The sequence below is a fragment of the Orbicella franksi genome, chromosome 8, assembly GCF_964199315.1.
Source record: "Orbicella franksi chromosome 8, jaOrbFran1.1, whole genome shotgun sequence".
Lineage (NCBI taxonomy): Eukaryota > Metazoa > Cnidaria > Anthozoa > Scleractinia > Merulinidae > Orbicella > Orbicella franksi.
The window spans coordinates 14,080,624-14,099,974 of NC_138152.1; the positions used below are offsets into that span (position 1 = coordinate 14,080,624).

The 19,351-nt window shown below is 38.4% G+C and overlaps 1 protein-coding gene across 5 annotated transcripts; it reads right to left on the reverse strand.

The window, feature by feature from the left end:
* Window positions 1–27: 27 nt before the first annotated feature.
* Window positions 28–17,451, reverse strand: LOC145494771 (hydroxymethylglutaryl-CoA lyase, mitochondrial-like). 5 transcript variants are annotated; one of them, XR_014050294.1, is made up of 12 exons: window positions 17,252–17,451; window positions 15,581–15,652; window positions 7,822–7,929; window positions 7,268–7,363; window positions 6,769–6,827; window positions 6,286–6,375; window positions 5,499–5,562; window positions 4,521–4,593; window positions 3,751–3,866; window positions 3,206–3,331; window positions 1,011–2,497; window positions 28–671 (listed from the first exon to the last, which is right to left on the reverse strand). XR_014050294.1 is itself a non-coding variant. In XM_081474341.1 (11 exons), the coding sequence occupies exons 1-11, from the start codon at window positions 17,369–17,371 to the stop codon at window positions 2,381–2,383; spliced, it is 1,041 nt and encodes a 346-aa protein (XP_081330467.1). In that variant the 5' UTR covers window positions 17,372–17,451; the 3' UTR covers window positions 967–2,380. The 5 variants fall into 5 exon arrangements, 4 of the variants coding, with proteins under 4 accessions (XP_081330467.1, XP_081330468.1, XP_081330470.1 ...); XM_081474341.1 differs by lacking the exon at window positions 28–671 and having other exon boundaries at window positions 967–2,497; XM_081474343.1 differs by lacking the exon at window positions 28–671 and having other exon boundaries at window positions 989–2,497; window positions 15,987–17,445.
* Window positions 17,452–19,351: the final 1,900 nt, after the last annotated feature.

The window sequence follows — 19,351 nt, forward strand, 5'->3', positions numbered from 1 at the left end:
ACATGGAGTGCAAGCCGAAACTCCTCCCCATCCTCCACCCCATCACTTTTCTAATGGTCCGTCTCTTAGCGGGGTTGCCACCAAGACATTCTTGTATCCAGCAAAATGCACCCTGCGCAATATTGCGCTCATTAATTTTAAATGGTTCCTCATAGAGCCACGTAGAAGCCAGACACAGTCACTACACAAAAATAGGAACCGCAACCAGGATGCAATTTGTTTGGTTTAAATTAGAGATGTGTAGCGCTGAAGAGGGCCTAAATTCTGAAACTAACAGGAAAATATTCGAATTCCTATATTCAAGCCCAAGTCAAGGCCACGATTGTGTGTGTTGACATCGACAAATTGTCATAAGGCGAATAGGTGACGAGGGAAAGCAACTATCTCCAACTTAGGCATATTGTCTTGATGTACTATTAAATTCTCAGAACTGACATTAAAAGAAATGTATGACAGCCAAAGAGGAGAATATAAATTTGGAGCTCGTAACTTAAAGGTTCAACTTACCTGAAGCAATCGTGTCATGGAACACACCACTGGGATCTCTGTGGGCTTCATCGTCGTCTCTCATTCCAGGAAAAAAGGATAAAATTGTAACAAAAAATGACACGAGTTATTTCCGACACTTTTCAGGGATGTTGAAGCTTCCGGCCTTGTCTAATAAAGCTCGCCTGGTGAAAATAAATAAGAACACTTGGAACACTTCGTTGCATTGCAACGATTAAAAACAATGACCGCATAATGTTAAATGAGCGACTTGAAAGTCAACTTTAGAGAACAAAAAATCAAAAGTATCAAGCCTTTGAAAGTTTTCTATCACCATCGGTCGAATGAATTCACCAATATCAGAAGATCTAAATGTCGACGTGCATTTCTAATTGGATGAGGTTTAACTAATATTTAAAGAGTTCTAATTGTTTCGAAATTTTTACAACAATTCGTAAAGAACGTTCGAAGAAGAAGGCCAGGTTTCTTCTACAAAATACACTGGTTTTAACTTATGTTCTTACCTTGGCAAGGCGCAAAAACCATTTTAATTCGAAGCACTTGCTTGCAAGGTTTGCTTGAAGTAAGTTCTTGTTACAGGTGTTGGTGTTTCGTAACGGCTCCAAACGAATTAAGGACAATTCAAAAACGCAAGCTTGGTACTTGTTCCTAGAAGTGGCTGAGAGCGAAGTTAAATTTCTGCTAGCTAGTTGAATTTTTAAATGTGGTGGAAGATGTGTGGCCGAGGAATTCAGCGCAGCAAATGTTTCAGCGATGTATCATTTGCACACTTTTTGCGACCACGTACCGCATGGCTGATTAATTGCAACCATTTGATTGGTTCGTCTTCTTATTTTAATTAGTGCGGATTATTCAAATTTCATTTGTGTACGAAGTTATAATGCACCGCCCAGACTACGCCAGAGGAATTTGAAAACGGAGGTTTCACTCTAAAAGCGCATGAAATATTTTCCGTCCACACTACGCCGGAGAAATTTGAAAACGCAACAATCACTGGTCGTTTTGGATTTGTGTTTGAGGAAAACTCCGGCAGGGAAATCACGTGATTATCGTGACGTCATCGTTTTCGAAAAGCTCCGTTTTCAAAGTGTTTTCCGTCCACACGAAAACGAAAAGCCGGCTCTTTCAAATTCCTCCGGATTTAAGAGTGCGTTTTCGAAAATCTCCGTTTTCGTGACGGATTAGTGTGGACGGTGGGCCTATCTGTAGAAGTAAGGCTGCGTTTTCAAATTTCTCCACTGAGCGTAGTGTGGACGATGCCTGAGTGAAAAAGTGTTTTTGCTTTCTTTTTTATTCCTAGAAACCTTCCAACAACTCATATTCTGATAGCAAAGCAGATAATTATTAGCAAACTGGATTGTCTTCCAGGGTCGTCCAGTCTTTCAGCGGGATGAATTAAGAAAGACACTGGCCTAGAATCAAGCCTTGCCAACGAGACACATCAGTGAACTTATATAACGTTAAGCCTGTTACTCCCTGACCCAAAGATGAGTAATGCCCGTATGTTTATATATAAGTGCATTATTTAACCTCGTTAAAATCTTCTACAATGGAGATTTACATTTTGAAATTTCTTTTTTTTTTCCAAATGGCCAGCCAACTGTGATTTTTTTCTTCCTGACATCCGCTCTCAGACGCGGAATTCAATAAATATATTGCCAATATTGGTTCATTCCCACCGGTTCAGTTCATGCCTACCAGTTCAGATGACTTTTTCTGCTCTAAAATTGGTCTCGAAAATATGAGTACGGAAACGCTGTACTGTTTCCACAAATTCTCCGTACCACAATTAAAAGAAATGTTTGCGAGTCACTAAGGAGAATTAACATTTCAAGATTACAATGCACAGATCATCACTGTCTTTTAACGTTTATCAACTTTTTGTGTCTTGAGTTTTTCTCCTCGCTTGAGCAACTTTCGAGGCAGTCTCTCGTTCCAGTGCTCGGCAGATGAAGTCTCCCGCATCCATAAGTTTGTCCAAGTTTACCCCCTAAATAATAATTTAAAAAATAAATAAAGCTATAAATAATAAAGAAAAAGACAGACCTAAGTTTCTGTCTCGGATCATTACGCCATTTGCGCGACTTGAAATATTTAGCCTATATCTTTCAATAGACGAGTTGCGATATATTGCAATTCTAACTTGGCGCCGAGGTTTCGGGGAATAAAACAAAAGAAGTTATTTTCCACCCTAAACCTCCATTTCATTTCTTCTTTGTTTTATTCCCATAAGCCTCGGCATCAAGTTGGAATTTTATCATCTCGAAATTGGCCTGGTCATCAATTCTTTCTAACTCTACACATCACCCAAACAACAACCTGCGCCGTTGGTATCTTGTCATTGCAACGCATCTTTAATTTCTGCACTTTAAATTTTCCAGATTTGCTACTTAACTCGATCAAATTTCTTTTCAACTCAACTTTTTCACTTGCAGTGTCAAGTCACGTGGTCCTTAATCTACGTCACCGTTCCTTTGTTTTGGAGAAAAGAACTGACAAAAAAACAACCTCGATCCCAGGCTCGCTCTCCTTTGCCTTTCTTAGGAGAGAGGGATCTAGGTTGACACAAGAGCAGGGCGAAAGTTGAGCCAAAATGGTGGTAAATTTGAAAGTTGGGCTCGCTTAATTATTAGTAAGTGACACTGCGCAGTGCCCAGTGAGTCAAACTTGAGATGAAGACCTTCAAATGAAGACTTACCGTTTCAAGGCCTATACCATGTAGCATATACACAACGTCTTCCGTGGCAACATTCCCAGATGCACCGTGCGCGTAGGGACAGCCACCCAGACCACTGACTGAAGCGTCTACCGTCCGTACACCCAGCTGTGAATAGGATAGACAGCTGACACTCATTACGGTCGAGTCGTCCTGGAGTTTCAGCTCAACACGATGTATGCTGTTAGAGGAGTTCTCACTTGAGAGAAGGAAGTCTTTCTAGATTGCTTTGGTATTGGTTTCACGACACTCAATAGAAAACTTCTCAACTACGCTATGCGATTGGCTTAGAAAATTCGCGCCACTTTGTCATCTAATAAGAAGCAAAACCTAACTCAATCGTGACCCGCGCGCAAATGTTTTCCCGCGCTTCGCGTCAGTTACGTGTATTTGTTTAGAGTTTTGATTGGTTCATTGATTGGTCCTTTGTGATTGGCCAAAGTGATTACTTTGCGTTTAGTTTCACGATACTCAATTGAAAACTGCTCTAACACATTCACATACACATACATTTAAATTTTACTTACTTGCAAGGCTGTGAGAATGTTAGCCAAGGCTTGGCCATACGTGTCATGGCAGTGAATGGCCAGCTTGTCGACTGGTACAGTATCTAAGACACCTTCCAACATGGCTTGAGTTGTTCCTAGTAAACATTCAAAGTTCGAATAAAACTATTAGAACCCTGAGAGCATGACGATTTTCTTCCATAGTTTGCGGATACGGCCCCGGGGGCGGGGGATTTCCCATGTGAAAAGGTCGGGGATGCTTGTCGGAAATTTTGAATTAAACCCCAGAGGAGAGCAATCTGGGTGTGCCACGAGCTTTATTCGACCCCTAAAAGATACCACTTTAATTAGACATGACAGTGTTTTTTTATTTGTGGCGTTTCGTCTTGAACGCCACAAGTGAGACCAAAATCCGTGATTTATACTCCTAAGCAGGACGAAAAGTATCCCGACCTTTTCACATGGGAGTTCTCCCGGGGGTTGTGGACAATGTTCAGCCTTCGGCCGATCTTAGCACACGCACCCGAGAAGAAACCTCCAATACCCATGAGTACATTTCTAATTCCAATGTCGCCACAAACAATGTTCTTCATGTTCTACTTACGACATAGCGCTACCCAGATGCGTCTTAAATCCGCTCTGATGGTTGCATGATACGGTGGTTGTATAGTGTAATAGTATAGAGCCATCGGTGTATATTTTGTTTGGTAAAATTTCAGATCTCTCTCGATTAGACACGAATTCAGTTCAGCACATAAAGAGAGACTTCCTACACTGTAACGACATCTAACCTGGTGCTCCAACACCAATGGTGTCACCAAGAGACACTTCATAACATCCCATGTCAAACAAGCTCTTTGTTACCTGCACGAGAAAGAGATGGTTATAGTTACTAAAGTTGTAGTTCTTTTTCAGGAAGGCACAGGGGTGTAGTACAGAGATTGCAGCAACTGGGATCATAGCAACATGAATGCAATTTACAGATGTGCAAGCGAATGATCGAAAGCAACTTTTGGGAGTTTAAACATCTGTACTCAGACGGCGACAGCGACGTGAAGGACAACGCCGCTTAAAAGAAAAAAAAAAAGTATATTATACCTAAGTCTAATCTTGCAATATTTAATCAACATTTATTCAATTTGTCTATCATTGTCAGAGCCATCTCAAAAGTGAATAAGAAAGACAGCGTTTAGCGTTGGTGGACAGTGCTGGTGAAACAATTCACCACTGAGGTCCTCATTGTGGCAAGTGAAGTAATGCAGAGTTTGGTAGTATGGAAGGTGTATTGGCCTGATGGTAAACACATACTGGATTTGTATTGCATTTGAGGAGTTAGCGTTATTGCCTGGCCAGGGTTGCTGTTTAATGTTTTTTTTTCTTTTCTTTTTTTTTTCGGGGGGGGGGGGGGGGAGAGAGAGAGAGAGAGACAAGGTACCTTACTCTCACAGTGCCTCAGAGTCTCCACTCAGGTGTATAAATGGTTATAAGCAAGTTCACGAGTAACAGCTGGAGTACCAATACTTCACTTGCCTTGAGGTATTACAACATACAGTACTGGCGTTTCTGAAAGAACTGGCCAGATAAACCAAAAAAAGTACACTTGAAGTTTCCTTCTGTGGCTAACAGGACGACCAGGAAAGGTGACGACATGTATTTAACTGATTGCCAAGATTGCCGAACATGAAAAATATACTTGCAATAGATAATTAATCAATAATTAAAACTAAGTAAGGCTTAGCTAGATGCCCATTGACGATTCTAAATCTTACCATTGCTACAGCCTTGGGAGCAATAAATCCCTCGTGTGGACAACCAACAACACATGAAACATAGCTACAAATAAAACAAACCACAAGGATTCATGAACTAATGGAAAACTCAGTAGGTAATCTCAGAAATTTTTTCATAAATATTTTGCCAAACTCAAAGTAAGACAACTAATGCCTCATTCACACCAACTAAACTAGTTTAACTAAGTCAAGTTTAGCTTTTTCCAATTTGTCAATCACATCTGGCAGTCATTTTGAGAGGACAAATTTCAAACCAGGTTAAATTATTGCTAAAATATTTTAATCAAACAGGTTTTTACCATGTTAAGTTGTGGGGTGTGCATGGTATGAGCAACTAATTTTTAACCTTGTTTAGTTAACCCACTTTTAAACATGTTTTAATTGACAAATTGTTGGTGTGAACAGGGTATTACATTATTATTAATACTGTATCACTTGCAGATTTCAGAGCTGATAAACGTTTCAAGAACCAGCAAAACAGATGTCTCCCAGTGAAACCACTGAGCAGTATAACATCAAACCACAAAATACGACAAGGCTGGAATGCTCCTGCTATCAGCATAACTGGCTACAATGTCGAGGGCAGGAGATGAATGACAGTTCAACCTAAAAATATGACACGAAACCTAAGAACAGAAAATGTCTTAATTTAAATGGTATTCTAATTCATTTTAATTCAGAGGTAAACATTTAACAAACAATACTGTTAAGAAACATTCCCTGTACTCATATAGGAACAATCATTAAATTACATTGAAAACCTCACCCTCTTACAGGAATATTGCTTTTCCTTGCGGCTTCGCAAACAGCTTCAAACCTTTGTAGGCTTTCTGATATGGAGCAATTAATATTCTTTCTAAACATAAAAGGTATTACATGTAAAAGTGACATTGTCATGTGTTATAACTCATTCAAACATATAAAATCCCAATTGAAAGTCCCTGTAGATTTTTAATATTTGACACATGAAACAGTCACAAATTAAAATGTATACATCTGCATTTATCTTTTAAGTAAAGATTTTTAACTGATGCATTAAAAAAAATAAAATAAAGGTAGAAACTCTTACAATGTACATGTATTGTATGGTCACAAAACACAACAGGCATCTGCCAACATAAGCCAAAATTTTTAGATGAAATTAATGTCCAACCAGAAATCTCTGGCAGGGTGACAGGGCTTTGTGGATTATGGATACATGTATTTTATGGAACAGCACAATGAACACTCCTTGAGCACATTTTCTCACCTACTGAAGGACTCTGAAGCTGCACCAAAGATGGCTACTTCCTTCACACCACAGTCCAGCTAAAAAGACAAAGTATCACCAACTACTGTACAATGTACTTATCTACAAAAATGAAGAGTGGTGAAATCTGGTAATACACTTCCATCTGGTCATGTAAATTGTCTGATGTTGTAAAGAAATGGCACTGAAACTAGAGTTGTTGCAGTATTACAACTGAGAAAATAGTGGAACTTTCAAAATTTTCAGAAGATCTTTGTGATGTCATTTGCCAACACAATCAAAAAGTTTCTACATGTCACTTGAAATTCAAATAAACACTTGGTACTATTTAAAATATTTCCATGGTCTATTATGAAAAAAAAAAAACATTCAAAACACAGGCTCCATTTGAGATTTGAACATTCTGACTTCAATTTTAAGGTCTATAGGAACGTAGACCATGGAAAAAGGTGGTTGACCTTCAGTTCTTTATTGCATTGTTTAAACTATAGCTACTGACCGCCGCTTGAAAACCTTTGAGGTTTGGAGTGAGCACTGGGTAGGAAATGCCTGGGATCTTGTTTATTCCTCTTATGACTTGCTCGTGGTCTGCCATCTATGACACAGCACATATACATGTATCGACGTCAACAAAGAAACATCTTGAAGTTCACACCTAACAAAGGGAGATGCTCAGAGAGGGGAGAGGGGTGAGGGGTGAGGAGTGAGGGGTGAGAGCTGATTGGTAAGGGGTGAGGAATGAGAGATGAGGGGTTAGAGATGTGGGGTGAGAGATGAGGGGTGAGGGGTGAGAGATAAGGGGTGAGGGGTGATGGGTGAGAGATAAGGGGTGAGGGGTAAGGGGTGCCATTGTTGGGTGTTGTGGGGACCTTAGGGCTAAGGGCTGAGAAGTTGCATGTATGGGTGAGAGATGCTCAGTGATGGGTGAGGGGTAAAAAGTGAGAAATGAGAGGAGGCAGCGAGTGATAAGAAGTTACAAGAGAAGGGTAAGGGGTGTAGACATAATTATTACCATTATTATGGCTGCATTTTGATCACTATCATTCTGAATACCTGTGGAACCCATTTGGGAGATACAAAACTGGTTGCTTCAATTGACGAAAGGCCAGTCTCTGATAGCATATCAATCAACTTGATCTTAGATTTAGTTGGTACAACTGCCTACAAACAAAAAAGAACCATGCAGTTATGAACAATAACCACAGTCACTTGTCTTTCCCTTCATACCTGAAAGGACTGGAATATTTGATCTGCCAAATCAACCTCTGCTGAGCCTGGCAGACTTGACCTTGCTATTGTCATCCCAGAATATTTTCTAGACATTTTCCATGATTGTGTCAGGGGCGGGGGAGAACACTCTGCGATGCCTGGCACTTTTTTTGTGTTTCGATCATCCACCAAAAAGTGGCGTCATATCCGGTAAAAAAAGCAGGCTGAGCGGCAAAATCAAATTTGAATGCGACATAATCGCTCTCTCAGTAAGTAAAATGGCAATATTTCATAATCGGCGGGATATTTCTAACGTTTTATTTGGCCATGATAAACAAAATTTTGTCGTCTTCCCCGACATATCGTTTGTTTGAGGAACAGAACGATTATTTATTCAAAAACATGCTGTTTTGAAGGCGTGTGTTTTTACGAAATGTCGTCGTTTCTTCTTCGCTGAATTCCACAGGAGTCATCATTTGCATGGAAATAATGAATTCTAGGTAAGTTGTACTCAATTCAAATATCCTATTCTCTTAGGCAGGCATTACACTAAGAGAAAAGCACAATGTCAGTTTTCTAGACGTGGGAGAACTATTTAATGGAAGCCCATTTTTTTCAAATTTACCCTTGACAAACACTTGAGACTAATGTAGAGGTGGTAATTGTATCACACTGTAGGAATAGACCCACACACACAACGCAGCCGAACTTTCTTGCCGATCGACGTTAATGCAAATTCATGTTCTTGCTTGTGATTCAAACTGGTGTTATAAATTCTGTTACGATTGGTGAAGAACCTTCAAGTTATCTTATAAACTTTTCCCTTGGCAGCTCCTTAATTGGTAAATGCTTCCTTTAACATAGGCAGACCATGAACCCTTAAAAATAAACAAGAAGATATTCTTATGGGCAATTCAGTAATTTGGGTATCTCGTGTTTTTTTTTCCAGTTATAATCTAATTTATTTTTCCGTTTCAACTGTGTTGAGTGGCAACCACACTATAAGGTTTCAATACCTCCCCCCCCCCCCCGAATCTTATGAGGTCAAGCAGGCATGCACCTTTCATTTCTTCAATTCCTTTCATTTCTTCAATTCCTTTCATTTGCCTTGTTTGCTGACTAAGTTCCTTGTCTTTTAATCCCTAACTATCATAACTGCAGCTTATTTTGAAAGGTTACTCATACATTTTGCCTTCTTTTGAATGTGCTTTCTCTATACAAGCTTACATCAAGACATTTCAGTCCCAGGGAATGAGAGAACACTAGCAATTCTGACTATTCTCTCTTATAGAGTTCAATTATTTTGATTCATCACTCTTTCAATGTGCGATCTTAACAAACTGTTGACAAACAGTAATGAAATATCATGCCCTGACACCCATCCACAAAAGGAAGTCTAGGAACAGGTAATAGCAACAATGACACTGCCAGACTGGTGAATGTTACAAGCTATTATGAACTCATGTCTGACAATGATGAGTGACCATGAAACATGGTGCAGTGGAACTGAACAACCAGACTGCGAGTGACATTGTTAAGTGTTAGTGGTGTGAAAGTGATTGCTAGCTGGTAGTGTCTGTGAACTTGGACCAGACCAGAAAAGAAAAGGTTCCATACTAGAAGTTGACTGAGAGTAACAAGTTTGTACTCAAAAACTGAAGCTGCCTGATCAGACCAGTCTTAAAGCCAGCTTCATCGCTACTTGTAAAGAGTTCCTGAATTGTGTATGTGGGAGGACTCATTGTAATGACATGTATGGGGAAGCTCTGCTCAAAAGTTTTCAGGCCTCAGATATAACTATTAAAGGGTAAGGATTTCTGACAAGTTGAATTCAGATGTATGAAAGGGTACAGGAATCTTTCTTTTACGTATTTCCTTTCTTCTGGTTCTAAAATGTTGTTGATGATCTCTCATTTACTCTCCTGAGCCAGAATGAGGGGATTCTGATATATTGTTCAAAAAGATATTTTAAAACTTCTTTCTAAGGGTTAAGAAAAGGAACACAGTATTTAGGGGTTGGACCTTGAGATGGAGCTTCCCCATTTAAAACTATGTAAAATACCTCCCCACCCCCCTCTCTGTGTAACAAGATGTTCTCAAAAAGTCCCTCTCCCAAAGAAAATAATATATATATATATATATATAACTTTTTTTTAATCTTGAAACTGATCTCAGAGATAAAAATGTCATTTTTATGGCTATTTATCATCTTAAAATGTGTTGTGAAGAAACTGCTTATTAGGAAGATATAAATGTTCAACAAAATAAATTAGAAGAAAAAAACAACAAACTATTCTTTCAGAGGAGCTCCTGTATTTTATAATTTTTGTAAACCTTTTACAGAATGCAACTTTTGGATAGGTTGCACTTCACTGTCAAGGAAGAAATCACACCAGAAAGGCTTTGTATCTTTATTATGATTTGCATTATCAGCAAAACAAATCACATTTGGACAGGTCCACTGGCACTCTTACATGTCTGTTAAAGATGGGAAAAGCAGGTTAAGCATCATCTAAATCAAAGGATTGTATGCCAGTGTGGGGTGTATATGCCAGGAGGTAGCCACCTAAGAAAATGCAAACATAAATGACAGTAACTAAAATTAAACAACAACTGAGAACTTTTAGAGACCTCCATCAGTCACAAAAAGACCAACAACCAGATCTTTTTCAGTTTAACAAATTGACATCAGTTTTTCATGCATTTGTCTTGAACATTATTGATCATGAATTTGGTCATAACGTTGTCACAGTTGCTGTGGATCCATGGGGCGATAGCATACACTCAAACACTCATCCGCAAACACAGGAAAAACTGACATCAATTTGTTTTTTTTAAATAACAAATTCATCGCCAAATTGTACGCTCTCACTCATTTACACAACTCTTAAATTATAAATTTATGTGCCTACAGGTCTGCTTATTGACGATGAAAATTAGCCAATGAGCGCACAACAATTTCTACAGTTATCGTAAAAAGTATAATTTTCATTAACAATGATTATTTTGTTAGTAAGGGTTTCAGAGGAAAAGTCCAGTGTAAAAACGTTATCTCAACAGAAAAAGTAATTTAGTTAAACAAGAGGAATTCAGAAGAACACTGATTAAGAAGAGAAATAAAGTGCTTCTCTTGTTTGTATTTCTCTTGTGGGTATTTGCTCATTTACCACGTAAGAAAAACAAGATATAATGTATAATTTCTACCTCTGCTGTAAATTTTTCAAACCAGTTTGTTTTCACTTTCAGAGTGGTTCTTGAAAAGAATCACAAGCACACCACCCACCCCCTAAGTCCATATTCCTACCCTACAACAGTACAGCCAGGATCCCATATCAACCCCCCAACATAACTTACCATAATACTCCCATACTACAATACAATCTTTTTTTTTTATTTTGTACAGACAGACCTATATTCAAACATCAGATCTCTGACCTTTTGGTCCACTTCATCTCCACTAGAACATGAGAGCAATCATTGCAAATTTATTTATATTTGTTGGTCTAATTTATTATTGCTCTCAGATTCCCCCTTCGCCTTTGATGACATTAAATTGATTTTAAAAAATAAACTGGTGTAAACAAATTAAAGAGGGAGAAATTGAGCCATAAAAGTACTATAACTATACTATTAATATCCATATGTTCTATTGTAAAGACAGTGTATTATGTACTTAAATTGAACTTCAATGTCAGAGACAAAAACCTAAAAACACCTGAACACAGGTCAGTGAGGGCATTGCCAGTTTTGCTTTTGCCAACAACCACTCTGCCTCAAAAATATAGAAGATAATAGCAAAAGCAATAACAAAACCAACTTCTGTCAACTCAATAACCACACCAAATTTCCCTTCAAAATTCTCTTCAACGCCTTACAGCAAACTTTTGCCGACAGCATAAATTCAACTCAATGCTTTAACGTGCTTCTCTCATTTAACTTTTACCCCTTGAGTCAGAATTTGTAGGTGTATCACATAGAATTCCACAAAAGATTAAAAATGCTGTTAACCTTTTGCAAATATCTGCATCAGTTCCAAAGATATTTAAGTTTGAAAAATGTGTAAAATATGCAAATGAGGTTACTGATGATGTCATACACTCACCCTAATATTACATCAAGTTGGTTAAGGCTTATAGTTCTACTGGAAACACACCTATGGCTATTAAAATTATAATTACAGCCTGTATTTTCCCATGGCAACTCACTCTTTTCCAGTCCCCTCTAACCTGAGGCCACAACTCCGACCTTACACATTAATATGCTTATTGGATCATGCAGATGAGGCACCATTGGCAAATATCAAAATGGAAAGCCAAAGGTGGCCAGAAAAGCCTATATGAGAGAAGGTTGAAACCCAGTATGTTGCCATGGTAACAAAACTGTTAAGCTCATATTATGGAGGACATCTGCAAATTTCATCATACATGTAATAGCACTTTTAAAGTACTGTCCCTAGAAGCCTATGGTCCCTTGTATCTGGATAATAGTTCAAAACTTGTCTGGGGTACTGGATGATCTAAATGGTAGGTGGGAAAGTCCCAGAACATTGAGGAGAGTTGCAAGAATGATTGTAAAATTAGCTCTTTGCAGGTGCTCATTAGACACTAACACTACTAACATGACTGAGTTTTAGACAATATATCTTTTGGTTTTTTGGATACATATGTAAACAATGTACCGTTACTGGTCATACAAGAGGTACCTTCCTACTGAGTTAAGTCTTAATGTGTGTATTTAAAGGAGAAGGCTTCTGAAAGGGTTATACTTTTATAAAGCACCTGGCAGAAAGTACTATTTTGGTCTCCTAAAGGAGGACTGTTGTAACTGCTTGATACATGCATATGAGACCTATTTTTCATTTTTTCTTTATGAGATGGAAGGTAGATGCCATTTAAACATTGATCAAATAATGAACAAAGGTCCTGTTGCTACAGAGCTACATTGTATCCCTACCAGATTAACAGAAGATGAGGTGCTGAAAACAGATCTTTGGAAGAACTAAAAAAGGCTGTGTAAACAACCACCACTGGCCTGTGTTCTCACAGCATCTCTTGTTGAGTTAATTTGATAAAGAACATAACTTTAAAATCTCAAAATAGTTGAATTTAACTAATTATGAAGTCCTACAAGTATGATAATTTCAGATTGTAGGATTGCACCCAAGTATGAAGTTTGATAGTGAAACAATGGTAAATCATGCAATTCTACTTAACAATATTATTGGATTCCAAGCTCAAGATTCCCATCAGGTGATAATATGGTTGATACAGCCTCAAACTATCACCTCAAAGAAGTCTTGACCTCATAGTCCAATAATAATATTGTTGAATAGAAAGAGAGAAGATGTTCTCTATTTCATTGTAAATAGATAATAATAGGTTAAAGCTAATTACAAGATAAAATTTGAATTCCATCCAGCATTTATTTATGAACCACTCTACAGTACCCAGGAGGGGGGGGGGGGGGGGGGTATTACCAGAAAAATTTGGTGGGGGTGTGTGGCCCACTTCCCAAAACCCTTACTCTATTGATCACCAAAATCTGTGATTTTCCCTACTCTATTTAAGACCAGACAAAAAATTTGCCAACCTATTTACAACCATTGCCACTGACACAGTTGCCCTAAACATAATTTTTGAAGGCCTTTTGTTTATGGTCTTATCAATAATGATGAAAAAGTAGCTTCTTCTAAACAACATTACCCAATTCAAGACTAGAGTACAAAACCCATACCCTATTTAAGACCAAAGTGGCCAAAATCGATACCCTATTTATGACCAAAATGGCTGAAAAACCATACCCTTTGGGGCCACACGTACCTATATAGTGCATATAAGGGAGTAACTCCCCCCCCCCCACCCCCACCGGGTCACAGTAGAAGTGGGCACCTGTCGAAAGCGGTAGTAAAGTTAAGAGGTAAAGAATGATATACCATACCATAGGGAGCTAACCCTAAACAGGCCACCCCCTTCTTTTTGAGCTGCCCAAAGAAGTTGATCCCCAGGCCAGTATTGCTGTTCAGACAATACAGAGGAATGTGCAATTAACCATTGGATGACTGAAGGAAATTATTTCTACTCATCTGGACTGCTTCACCCCTTTGTTGATCTTTTCTGGGAAATCTGATATCCCCAAAGCACGCATTTACAATGAACTCTAGCTCTCAACATAGATTATTTCTTACAGAGAAAAAAAGTATTCAACAAGAGATGCAGAAATAGGATACTAACCTTGCATATACGATTTTCCACCACACGCTCGTGGATACAGAGCTTCAACTGTGTTCACTTTTAGAAAAAGACGGCTTCTGTTAAACATGTTTCCGTAGTGCACAGTGCAAACTATGGCCAGCAATACTTCATCCAGGTTGTTGTTAACATTATAGGCTATTGCACTTACAGTGTAGTGTTATCACCGAATCACGAACAATAAGAACCAAAAGTCGGAACAACACCAGTTTTGCAAATGTGTAAAATCCGCCATTCGATGACAGAAGGCTCTCCGTTATTTTCCTTCAAAACAATACAAAACTGTTCTCTTTTGCCGAAAGTTTTGCTTAAAAAGTCAAAGAAATGTGCCTGCAACATCTTTCTATCCTCAGCATGAAAGGACACAGACCTGATGGTTTGCAAATAGAGGAAAATCTTCCTCAATCGAAATGCCATTTTTTTCGCGCAGTTTAAACTGGATGTGATGTCACTTTTTGGTGGATGTTCCCAGATACGCAAATTTCAGGAGTCTTCTGCCCCGCTCCTGGATTGTGTAAATAAATGCAATAAACACAAACCAAAACACCCTAAGTCTATGTACTGAATCTAACTATCAATCAAAATCAACCGCATTACAGTTGAATTTAAGTACAGTCAACTCTCTCATAGTAACCACATCTCATAAGCTACCACCTCCCGTAAGTGACCACTTTGTAAATAACTGTTTGGTGTCTCAGTCAAATACTGTTCCAAGAGCTCTCTCATAAACAACCACTACTGGAATTTCTTAAGCGACCGCGACCAGTTTTAAGGCCAGAAGTTTGACGTATTCTTTTGCTTTCTGTTTGCGCTAATCGACCCCCCCAACATGATCATGTATGATTGTTAGAAAATCTTTACTCAGAAGTGACAAAAGTGTTTTTGAGTAATGATAATACAGTCTAGATTTCACGCATATGCAACCCATGTTTGACTCTGTTTTCCTGGGTTTTGTTTGGTTTAGATTTTGATCAGGTGATTTTAATTAACAAGAGACACATTAACAAGAACACTCTATTGTCCTTTTCCTGAAAACTGTTGCATGTGAAAAAAAAAAATCATTCATTCAAACAACTTAGTTTCTATTTGCCTAATGTAAGCAGTCACCTCCTGTAAGCGACCACTTTGTGTTGTACCAAGGGTGGTCGCTTATGAGAGAAATAACTGTAGTTACATTGTAAGTTCAAACACCAAAAATGAAGATTCAAAATACTCCACCTTATATTGCATCATATGGCAGAGTTTCCATTGTGTGAAAACTGTTACCTGGTGTAAAATGCCTTTAAGTGTTAATTCTTCTTTTTCACAAAAAAATTGAAATCGTCTAAATTAACATTCCAAACTGCTTCACATACCTTTTCATTCTGCAGTCCGTCTCTAGGGCCTACTTCTACAATTTTGACTTTCTTTACCAGCTGACTGATAGGCTTAAAATGAAGCATGAAACATAATTTAGACTTTTCATGAAGTTGCAACTCTACAACTGGCCATATGCATTTCCAGTGTGCATTAGATCAACATAATACTGATGGCCTAAGTCATCATGTACATGCCTTACCGAGTTCTTCTAAGGGTCACATCAGGGGATGATTTAGGGGAGGGGGAGAGTAAGATTGAAAAAAGACTGTAAACATTATTATGGTAAGAAAAAAGGCCAACAATCTGGTCAGGTGACCTACTATACATAATTTATACTATGGACATTGTTAGTATTTTTCAGTTAGGTTCCAATTTCCAAATTGCAACATTTTGAGCACATGCCTCATTGATTCTGCAACCCGGTCAGTGTAAAATGCAGAATGCAGACTGTAGATTGTAGACTGCAGACTGCATACTGCAAACCGGGGATAAAATACAGACTGCAGATCGACCAGGGGCAAAATGCAGACGGCAGAACGTATTATTTCCATTATCGAGTATTGACTCTAAAACAGGCTTATTCAGGCTAGTCATAGTGAAAAGTCTGCACTCAAGTTTGCCTGAATATCACTCTGGTTAGACTAAATACCCCTCTAGTTAGCCTGAACATCACTAAGGTTAGCCTGAATAATGTTCCATTTAGCCTGTTTACAGTTAGCTCTCAATGATGGAAATAGTAACATGATTCAGTTAAAAAGTCTACAGTCCACAGTCTGCATTTTACTCGTGGTCTGTATTTTACTCCTGGTCCACAGTCTGCAGTTTGCAGTCTGCAGGTTGCAGTCCACAGTAGTCTGTAGTCTGCAGTCAGCAATCCACAGTCTGCGTTTTACCCTGACTGTTCTTAACCCCTCTCCCCCCTTGAAAAACCCTGGATCAACCCCTGAGGGGTGTGAGCTTGATCATGTATAATTCATTTCTTGAATATTGTATAAAGAACGTACTCTTTATGTACAGTTGTATAGCTAAATTGTGTGTGCATTAATTAATTTTAAATGCTTACACATAAATTTTTAATAACACCAGAGAAGTGAGAAGTGGCTTCTCCTTCTTTGCTTTGGTCTGAGTTGTGGTCGACTTCGTATTAGTTAAGGCTGTAACTGCTCAGAATTCTCAACCAGGCATTAGAAATTGGTCCGTAATACAAATTATTGCAAGCAGGTGTGAGATCAAAGTTTTCAAAACTCACTCACATTGAGATCATAAATCTCCACTAAGCCCCATGGTTGCTAACTGAATTATCAAGACGTTTTCTGATGAATGTATTTGTGTGTAGGAGGGTGGAGGTTGGCATACATGTATACATGTAAATGTAGATGTGAGGGGGGGGGGGGGGAGGGCTTAGTTGTTCTTGCATATGTCTGCATTCCACATTGTATTCCTACAAGAAGCGAATTAATTGAAAATGGTCATTGTAGAGGAAGAGAAAATTAGATGTGTCCTTCTGATCTACATGTACCTTCCTTTGTTAGCTGGAGCGTGTTGTTCGGTAGAAGAGGACAGAACAGCGCTACAACTGTACATCGTGTGACTTCTTACTAATTGAGCAAACTAAGCGATCTTACATTTCTTAAAAAGCAACATAAAACCTGCACTAACTGCCTTACCTTACTAGACAACTGCCTTACGCTTCTTCGAATCATTCGCGCTGGGTACATTTGACTTGTCTGCGACGTTTCGTGTGGCCTAATACGACAACGACTACGAGCTCGCGAGCCTGCGATCATAGCAAGTACTTCTCCCCAGGGATTCTCCCCAGGGATAACCAGCGCAATTTGTTTGTTTGTTTTTTTTTTTTTCGCTATAAACTGGCATTTAAAACCGCAAAATGCTTGATTAAAGCAATGAGTCAAATGAAGTTTTGGATTCTTAAAGACCTTTATGTAATCGATTTTCATGACATTTGCATGGATATGGCTCTTGACTATGGGGCGCCGTTTGTAAATTTATTATTTAGACCGAATTTATGCCATTTTCCCCTTATTTATAAATAATTGGAAATGCCACAAAATTTGTTTATAAATAAGACACAAGAACTTGTCCGTTGATATGTAAATAGTTATTTTAGGTACGTCCTGATTTATAAATAATCTTTTACCATAGAGTTATTATATATAAATAACAAACTAAACAACTTCAATTATTTATAAATCAGGTCATCTCTAAAATAGTTATTTACATATCATAAAGTTTGTAAATCCCATTATTTATAAATAAATTGCTTCGCCGGGAGTGTAAATTCATTATTAGAAATAATAAATTTCACCTCGCCGAGTGTAAATTTATTATTTATAAATAATGACCTTTACTGAGTGTGTAAATTCATTATTTAGAAATAATGAATTTCACCTCGCCGACTGTAAATTTATTATTTATAAATAATGAACTTCACTGAGTGTGTAAATTCACTATTTAGAAATAATGAATTTCACCTCACCGACTGTAAATTTATTATTTATAAATAATGAACTTCATTGAGTGTGTAAATTCATTATTTAGAAATAATGAAGTTTCACCTCACCGACTGTAAATTTATCATTTAGATATAATGAATTTTACCGTGTGTGTAAATTCATTATTTAGAAATTCATTATTTAGAAATAATGAAGTTTCATCTCGCCGAGTGTAAACTTATTACTTAGAAATAATGAACTTCACTGAGTGTGTAAATTCATTATTTAGAAATAATGAAAGTATGAATGGCTGACCCAACGTCTCTTGCCCGATCGATTTCGGAGGCTGTTTCTCGCGCTATAAGTGAGACAGTTAATGCTGCCCTTGCTCAGGTAGGTATGCAGCCTGAAATTCAGCAGTGACAGATCTAGGGGAGGCTCCCCCCCCCTTATTTTGAATAATTGCGTTTAAGCGAGAATCACGCTTCAAATATCTATTGTGTAGTTCTTATTCACTCAACAATTCGGCAGCTCACACTGCAACAGGAACAACGACAACGACAACGACAACGACAACGACAACGACAACGACAACGACAACGACAACGACAACGACAACGACAACGACAACAACTACTCAAAGGCCGAGGTAACAGGTAGATTTTAAGACAAGAAATTGCTGCATGAAGAAAATGCAGAGCTTTTAAAATCGGGAAATCGAATAATGTATTTACTTGCTTAAATAATTTTTTGTAGCCTGCGAACAGGCCCACGTTGGAGCACAAACGCGCTCGGCGTAGCTGAGAGCGAGAAATCGACGGGCGAAGCCGCAAGAGGAGAAAGTCACTTCTTGGCGCCTCTTTCCCGCCGATCGCTATTCCTCTTCGTCACTCGCGCGTTTGACTCAAACGTGAGCCTGCTCGCAGGTTAAATTCTTTGTGACTTTTGTGACCTTTGGACGGATAGCTGTGTGACACACTTTGTTTGGCTTGATCAAGTCACGGCTAGACATGTCTATTCCAGGCAAGTCCAAAGATCGTACACGTAGAAAGCTAAATTAATTTACGTTTAAACCACTGTTGAATAGACCTTTTTCGACTGGGCGGTTTGTTGCCCCATTTCAGACCATGTGATGATACTCTTGAGAATTCTTCCTTTCAAATTTTCAAATAGTTGCGCGTATATGAAAAAATAATTTTTAGATGAATAAAAGAACAATTCTCTAGAGAATATCACGTGGTCTGTAATGGAACAACAAACCGCCCAAGCGAAAAAGGTCTATTTCAATAGAAATCAGACCTTTCACTTAACACG

Bases quoted from the DNA above. Each gene is read 5' to 3' on its own strand.
- LOC145494771 (XM_081474341.1), bottom strand. From the start codon at position 17,371: ATGATCGCAGGCTCGCGAGCTCGTAGTCGTTGTCGTATTAGGCCACAC. The intron at 6,376-6,768 runs GTGAGAAAATGT...TTTTATGTTTAG, and splicing joins GCTTCAGAGTCCTTCAGTAG to AAAGAATATTAATTGCTCCA. The intron at 4,594-5,498 runs GTAAGATTTAGA...TTTCTCGTGCAG, and splicing joins CTCCCAAGGCTGTAGCAATG to GTAACAAAGAGCTTGTTTGA.